We start from the raw sequence: 7999 nt of genomic DNA, 5'->3' as shown, positions 1-7999 counted from the left end.
ACCGTGGGATGTTGTTACATTTTTTACATATATTATGTGTGGTTGGACTTTGGATGGATCTGTTTCGTTTCAAGTTAAAAAAAAAAAACAATAACAAGAAAAAGCTGNTATTTTTTATATAAGAAAAATACAATTTAATATGATTTTATGTCAGAATAGGAAAATAAAAATAATTTGAATAGGCTTTTTTTCTTCCTCGAAATTTGTTCCCCGAACCTTCCGAGATTGCTGAAATTTTATGGATCCGGATGCTTCTCTCTCTGTCGGATTCTCTGGATTAGATTTCAAGTTTTCGACAACTGGGTCTGTCTCTAAATTCGAAAATCTCATTTCTTTTAGTATTTAATTAGTAATTTTGCTCTCTATTCCATGAAGCATCTGTCCAAAATTATTTGTGCGCATTTTGGAAAAAACACATTAATTTCATATGCATGTATTGAAAAAAGCTTCTTAATCATCGTTTTAATAAATCAATTTTTCATGTTTCTATTCCGTTCTTCCATGCGGCCTCGTATATCCCGTCTCTATCATCAACAGATATAGTATAGTATAAATATTTATTTCAGTTGTCTTATTATCTTGAATTTTATCGTGTACTATTTTCCATTAAAAATTAACATGTTATCGATCTCCCAGTGCAAAAGTACTTACACTTAGAAGTAGACCGGTTTGGTTGTTGGTATTAGCGCTTAATGAGGATTTTGGTTTCCGGATTGTGTAGGTCACGTGGGTGGAGCATGCAGAATACGACGAGAACCAAATCCACCAGCTGTACAGGCCATTGCTACGGTCAGGCCTTGGTTTTGGCTCGCAAAGATGGCTCGCTACACTTCAGAGACAGTGCGAGTGTCTCGCCGTCCTCATGTCTTCCTCCGTGACAGCTCAAGACAACACATGTCCGTTTCTTACACACTTCTTCTCATTATGCTTATACATCAATAATTAATCTCTCTATAGTTACAAAACATTTAACCTTATTATATATATTGGAAAAAACCAGCTATAACGCCTGGTGGTCGGAAAAGCATGCTGAAGTTAGCTCAACGTATGACATTCAACTTCTGCTCGGGTATCTCTGCGCCGTCGGTCCACAACTGGAGCAAGCTCACTGTCGGAAATGTAGACCCGGACGTTCGAGTAATGACCCGTAAGAGTGTGGACGATCCAGGGGAGCCTCCGGGGATTGTTTTGAGCGCAGCCACGTCTGTGTGGCTTCCGGCTTCGCCACAGCGTCTGTTTGATTTCTTGAGGAACGAACGGATGAGATGCGAATGGGATATTCTTTCCAACGGTGGTCCCATGCAGGAGATGGCCCACATTGCCAAAGGTCAAGATCAAGGCGTCTCTCTCCTCCGCTCCAACGTAAGTTTTTTTTTTCTTTTCAATACCGGTTTAACATTGCTATTTTAGCCGGTTAGTACTGGATCTCATTGTAGTAACATCGGTGCATGGAATATGGTTGCCGGTAAAGCTGATTAGGTGTGTCATGTGTGTGTGTGTCATTTGGTTCGGTAGTTTGTGGGGAATTTGGATTAGGTGATTGTGACGTTTTTGTCCCTGGGGTTGATGGTGGTATGACGGACAAAAGAGTGGATTGGGAAAGGAAAATATAGGAATTTTGGGTGGTATCAAAAGATGACACAACAATTTTTTATTTGTTTAATATTATACAGGAGTAGAAAACAAAAGTGTCACAGCTTTTGGAAGGGTTTAGAAAGTCAATATTAATAGGACAGTTTCGACCATATTTTTTTGACTTTTCACCACTTCCTACTTTTTTCTTTGTTTGTTATCTGGAAAGCTATTTTGACTTGTTTCTCTGTTCATCCTGAAGCGTTACACTGTTTGGTCAGTGTGGCAATTTCTCGTAAATAGATACATCGAGCTAAGGGTTATTTTGGTTTTTTTGCTATCTTTTTGACTCTACTACAGGCAATGAACGCGAATCAGAGTAGTATGCTGATACTTCAGGAGACATGCATTGACGCATCTGGAGCGCTTGTAGTCTACGCGCCTGTTGACATCCCGGCCATGCATGTGGTCATGAACGGTGGAGATTCGTCCTACGTGGCTCTCCTTCCGTCCGGGTTTGCTGTTCTGCCTGACGGAGGCATGGATGGTGGCTCCTCCGGTGACAGTGAACAACGACCCGTTGGTGGTGGGTCACTCTTGACGGTGGCCTTTCAAATACTTGTTAACAATCTCCCTACCGCAAAACTCACAGTTGAGTCTGTGGAAACGGTTAACAACTTAATATCATGCACCGTTCAGAAGATTCGAGCCGCTTTACAGTGCGAAAGCTAAGCCTGAGAGTGAGTTCCGGAGTTTAGAAGCGCGTGTGTTTCTCTTTTTTTTTTTTAAACTGAGTTGTGAATTTTTAACTTAAGGTCATGTACTTTGGGAGGGGGTGTCGAGTCAAGAACGAACCGCGCAAGTGGCGAAATCGAACTCCTTATGTCACCGTGATGGGACCAGGACATGAAAGGTTTCGGGTCGGATCACGGTGGAGGAGTTGGTGGTTCGGGTATTGACTGGGGTTGGAAACCCCCCTTATATCCTTTTCTTTTTCTTGTCTGTTTGGGGTATTATTATTTGGTTATAAATGTAAAAAACTCATGGAGCGGGGAGTGAGCCACACGCGCGGGGTGTGTTGTGGTTACAAAAACGCGAACCGTGGGATGTTGTTACATTTTTTACATATATTATGTGTGGTTGGACTTTGGATGGATCTGTTTCGTTTCAAGTTAAAAAAAAAAAACAATAACAAGAAAAAGCTGTGTCTCGTGGAGCATTAAATGTAATTTGCAGGCAATATTACATAATTCATTTAATGCAATCCCTTGGCTCCTTCCTTTGCATGATGATATGGTGGGCTTACGTGTTCCGCCATTTTCGTTGCGCCACGTCATACCATGACAGTCTGGTTGTTCGAGGAGCCAGACGTTACGGCGTCGTTTTCTCCGTTGTGTTTTTTTTTTTTCTTCCTTTTCTTTTCTTTCTCTAGTAATTCGTTTTTCTTGTTTTTAAGTGCAGCAAACAGACACAGACGGGCAAAAAACAACGTAAACAAGTCAAATTCGAATCGACGGTCGAGAGTGTATATATATATAACAGCGTCGACAGCTCAACAGTTATGGGCTTTATTTAGAAGCCTATCAACATCTATTTCGAATTCTGGGCCTATGATAATCTCTAGGACCCACTACTTATTTTGTTGCCCAATGGGGCTTAAGTTGGTCTGATAAATTAAAAAGCCCGTAAGACTCGATTGGCTCAAACCTCAAGCTATCACGGTATTTTTCTATTTAATAAATTCGAGATGCAAACAAACTAAAACACTTCCTCATTGCATTAGATGCAAACACTTTCCCAAACTATAATATTTCAGATACAAAGTAGCAAACTACCAACCTATAACTGTTGTATTACTTTTTTCCAATTTAGAATGGTTGTTAGCTTATGATTTATTAATAAAAAGGGAAATGTTTAACCCCCTCTATAGAGTTTTATCCGATTACAATGGCTCATAAAACAGGATAATAATGTGTAGTATATAGAGTTGAGTTAATAGATAAAGTTTTGAAAAGATGATTATGATTAATATAGTAGATTAGTAGTCTGTCTAAAAGCCGTAAAGAAATAGTAGTAGTATAGTTTATCTCAGTGCAGTGCAGGAAAGAGAGAGAGAGAGAGAGAGAGAGGGGGGGGGGAAGTGGTCAAAGGAAGGTCAAACAATCCAAGTCTCTCCCGCATATTCCGCGTGCCCTTTAGATGCAATCATTCAAACAACACAGGCCAATGCCATCATCATTCATCCATCCCCTTCCCCTTTGCTTATTCCCGGATCCATAATTAACACAACCATACAGGGGTGTTTTGGTAAACACAGGTAGTCGAAATCAGGCGGATTCATCCTGACCCGTCGGATGAGTTGCTGCGATGAATCAACGGTGAGGATTCAAGGTTTGACCAAAAAAAAAAAAAGTACACAGAGATAGAGGAGAACGAGGCTGGCATGATTGGCTTTGGCCACGAGAGAGAGAGAGAGAGAGAAAGAAGAGAGCAAAGATTCCACCTGGTTGGGTCGTCAATAGAGAGAAGAAGAAGAAATCGAAGAAGCTCGACGAACAGATTCTTCCCCTTCCCTTGAGAGATTTTTGTTTGCTCGGAGGAGTTGTGCGAATTTGAATATCTGAATCTGTTTTATTCCTTTCTCTTTTTTGCTTTTTTTTTTCTCTCTCTCTCTCTCTCTCTCTCTCTCTCTCTCTCTCTCTTTTTCTCTCTCCACATGAAGCTGTGGTGAAGATTTTTTTGGGAGATTTAGGGTTTCTGAGTTGTTTTGTTCGTCCTGGTTTTGGTTGGTGGTTGAAAGCGAAGATGAACGTGATGCGTCGTCTCAAGAGCATTGCTTCCGGTCGTACCTCGATTTCTTCCGATCCTGTATGTCTTCTTTTTTTGCATTTCCTTAATTTTCTTTTTAAAAAAAATAATTTATGAAGATCAGATTAGAGATTTACGTTTCTGATTTGATTTTATGAAAATTTATTTCTTCAATTTTTTCACCCATATGTTATGGATTGGTGTATGTTCCAAGTCAAAATTAAAGTTTCTTCGAGTTTTTTTTGTTTAGATCTTAGTTTTAGATATCGTTTAAGTAATGCATATGTTCCATTTGATTTGTCGATGAGTATTGTGTTCTTGATTTTGATGATATGTTGTTGACCTGACTGATTTGGTGTTTTTTTTTTTGTTTGTTTGGAAGGGTGGGGACTATGGGATGAAGAGAGCCAAGCTTGATCAAGAGAACGACAACTTGTGTGCTGATCCAATGCAGGTTGACCAAACTAGTTCTTCTTCTTCTTCTGATATCAAACCTGACATTTTCCCACTAGAAAGTGTTGCTGGAACCTCAAATGGCCATCCTCTCTCAGATAAACCCGTCGATGATCATCATCATCAGCTCCCTGAAGTTATGACCGATATGAGGATTAGAGATGACCGAAATGCCCACCGCGACGACAAGGTGAGTTGGCTTCTGATTTTTTAAAATCATCTCCGACCTCCATTAGCCATCATTTTGCTCACATCTCCCATTGGGGGCTTGCAGGAGATGGAGACAACTATTGTAAACGGCAGTGGGACTGAAACGGGACAAGTTATTACAACGACTGTTGGGGGTAGAGATGGAAAGCCTAAGCAGGTCCTTCAACTCACTTTTTTTTTTCTGCTGATTTGCCAGTTTGTGTTTGTGAAAAGCTATTAATCATTTCTTCTATGAAAAGATGCTTTCTCTATTCACTTCTCTTCTCCTCTTCACAGTTAGTTGGGTGTATCTTTACTTTTTTTTTACCCTTTATTACTTGTTATTACAGACAATCTCATACATGGCCCAGCGAGTGGTTGGAACCGGCTCATTCGGAGTAGTGTTCCAGGTAGTTGGATGTCTTTTATAGCAGGAACAAAACTAATCCTTAACCTTTTTGTCGTGTCCAGAATTTTTGACTTGCTGTCTGATTTTTTTGGGTTTAGGCCAAGTGTCNAGAGAGAGAGAGAGAAAGAAGAGAGCAAAGATTCCACCTGGTTGGGTCGTCAATAGAGAGAAGAAGAAGAAATCGAAGAAGCTCGACGAACAGATTCTTCCCCTTCCCTTGAGAGATTTTTGTTTGCTCGGAGGAGTTGTGCGAATTTGAATATCTGAATCTGTTTTATTCCTTTCTCTTTTTTGCTTTTTTTTTTCTCTCTCTCTCTCTCTCTCTCTCTCTCTCTCTCTCTCTCTTTTTCTCTCTCCACATGAAGCTGTGGTGAAGATTTTTTTGGGAGATTTAGGGTTTCTGAGTTGTTTTGTTCGTCCTGGTTTTGGTTGGTGGTTGAAAGCGAAGATGAACGTGATGCGTCGTCTCAAGAGCATTGCTTCCGGTCGTACCTCGATTTCTTCCGATCCTGTATGTCTTCTTTTTTTGCATTTCCTTAATTTTCTTTTTAAAAAAAATAATTTATGAAGATCAGATTAGAGATTTACGTTTCTGATTTGATTTTATGAAAATTTATTTCTTCAATTTTTTCACCCATATGTTATGGATTGGTGTATGTTCCAAGTCAAAATTAAAGTTTCTTCGAGTTTTTTTTGTTTAGATCTTAGTTTTAGATATCGTTTAAGTAATGCATATGTTCCATTTGATTTGTCGATGAGTATTGTGTTCTTGATTTTGATGATATGTTGTTGACCTGACTGATTTGGTGTTTTTTTTTTTGTTTGTTTGGAAGGGTGGGGACTATGGGATGAAGAGAGCCAAGCTTGATCAAGAGAACGACAACTTGTGTGCTGATCCAATGCAGGTTGACCAAACTAGTTCTTCTTCTTCTTCTGATATCAAACCTGACATTTTCCCACTAGAAAGTGTTGCTGGAACCTCAAATGGCCATCCTCTCTCAGATAAACCCGTCGATGATCATCATCATCAGCTCCCTGAAGTTATGACCGATATGAGGATTAGAGATGACCGAAATGCCCACCGCGACGACAAGGTGAGTTGGCTTCTGATTTTTTAAAATCATCTCCGACCTCCATTAGCCATCATTTTGCTCACATCTCCCATTGGGGGCTTGCAGGAGATGGAGACAACTATTGTAAACGGCAGTGGGACTGAAACGGGACAAGTTATTACAACGACTGTTGGGGGTAGAGATGGAAAGCCTAAGCAGGTCCTTCAACTCACTTTTTTTTTTCTGCTGATTTGCCAGTTTGTGTTTGTGAAAAGCTATTAATCATTTCTTCTATGAAAAGATGCTTTCTCTATTCACTTCTCTTCTCCTCTTCACAGTTAGTTGGGTGTATCTTTACTTTTTTTTACCCTTTATTACTTGTTATTACAGACAATCTCATACATGGCCCAGCGAGTGGTTGGAACCGGCTCATTCGGAGTAGTGTTCCAGGTAGGTGGAAATCTTTTATACCAGGAACAAAACTAATCCTTAAACTTTTTGTCGTGTCCAGAATTTTTGACTTGCTGTCTGATTTTTTTTGGGTTTAGGCCAAGTGTTTGGAAACGGGTGAACAAGTTGCAATTAAGAAGGTTCTGCAGGATAAAAGATACAAGAACAGAGAACTTCAGATAATGCGCTTGCAAGACCATCCCAACGTTGTGCGACTGAGGCATTCTTTCTTTTCAACAACTGACAAGGATGAGCTGTATCTCAACCTTGTCCTTGAGTATGTTCCTGAAACTGTCTACAGAGCATCTAAGCACTATACCAAAATAAATCAGCATATGCCAATTATCTTTGTTCAGCTCTACACTTATCAGGTGAGTTCTTTAAGCTCTCCACTTAATCGTTCCTAGTAATCTGTGTATAGCAAGCATAAAGCTTCAGATACATTGAAATTTATAATTTTGCTTATGTTGATTTTGTCCTTTCTATTACATATCAGATTTGCCGTGCGCTGAACTACTTACATCGCGTAGTTGGGGTGTGTCACCGTGACATCAAGCCACAAAATCTACTGGTATAGTGTAAATTCTTTCTGCTTAAAAGGTTGTTAAGCCGTATATATGAATATTACATTGATTCTCTTATGATGTGGCTTTCATAGGTCAATCCCCAAACTCATCAACTAAAAATTTGCGATTTTGGAAGCGCAAAGATGTTGGTATGTTCATTTTATTTTTTGAAGTGTTCTGGTTGATGGGTTGTCTTTTCAACAATGATGGCTGGCTAATACTCNGCTGTCTTTTAATAATGTTTTCACTTCCGTCTCGATGAAACTTATAAACCACTCACTTCATGTAGTCATCGAAATTAACCACCGTAACCACCATCGTGGATCTCTCTCACAACCGACTCAAACTTANGTCCGGCGGTTGTGTTATGGCAGAACTTTTACTAGGCCAAGTGAGACTTCCAGATTTTAAAGTTTAGATTCTTGTGAACTGGTTTTAATTTATTAGTTGCATCGTAGCTTCTTAATCACATTTAATCTGATTTGGNCTTCTCCTTGTCT

At 39.6% G+C, this 7999-nt stretch overlaps 3 protein-coding genes across 4 annotated transcripts in view; all 3 read left to right on the top strand.

Annotated features, from left to right (window-relative positions):
* The window catches only part of LOC104705337 (homeobox-leucine zipper protein ANTHOCYANINLESS 2-like), a 6888-nt gene extending 4160 nt beyond the window's left edge, over nt 1-2728 (top strand). The window contains exons 7-10 of one of the 2 annotated variants that reach the window (XM_010421326.2): nt 722-896; nt 1001-1362; nt 1933-2312; nt 2388-2728. In XM_010421326.2, coding sequence (XP_010419628.1) covers nt 722-896; nt 1001-1362; nt 1933-2304 — 909 coding nt within the window. In that variant the 3' untranslated portion in view covers nt 2305-2312; nt 2388-2728. Of the gene's footprint in view, nt 1-721; nt 897-1000; nt 1363-1932 lie in introns of both variants that reach the window. The other variant, XM_010421325.2, reaches the window with a different exon arrangement.
* On the top strand, nt 4028-5652 carry LOC104709077 (shaggy-related protein kinase theta-like). Its single transcript, XM_010425744.2, has 5 exons — nt 4028-4440; nt 4763-5023; nt 5108-5200; nt 5373-5432; nt 5530-5652. The coding sequence occupies exons 1-5, from the start codon at nt 4378-4380 to the stop codon at nt 5650-5652; spliced, it is 600 nt and encodes a 199-aa protein (XP_010424046.1). The 5' UTR covers nt 4028-4377.
* Nucleotides 5547-7688, top strand: LOC104705336 (shaggy-related protein kinase theta-like). The gene is made up of 7 exons (XM_010421324.1): nt 5547-5942; nt 6265-6525; nt 6610-6702; nt 6874-6933; nt 7032-7304; nt 7430-7504; nt 7592-7688. Exons 1-7 carry the CDS (start codon nt 5880-5882, stop codon nt 7682-7684), a joined length of 918 nt encoding a protein of 305 aa, XP_010419626.1. The 5' UTR covers nt 5547-5879; the 3' UTR covers nt 7685-7688.

Source organism: Camelina sativa, chromosome 8 (genome assembly GCF_000633955.1).
Source record: "Camelina sativa cultivar DH55 chromosome 8, Cs, whole genome shotgun sequence".
Taxonomy (NCBI): domain Eukaryota; kingdom Viridiplantae; phylum Streptophyta; class Magnoliopsida; order Brassicales; family Brassicaceae; genus Camelina; species Camelina sativa.
Note: the sequence above shows the minus strand (reverse complement) of the source record. Positions and strands in the feature narration are given on the sequence as shown.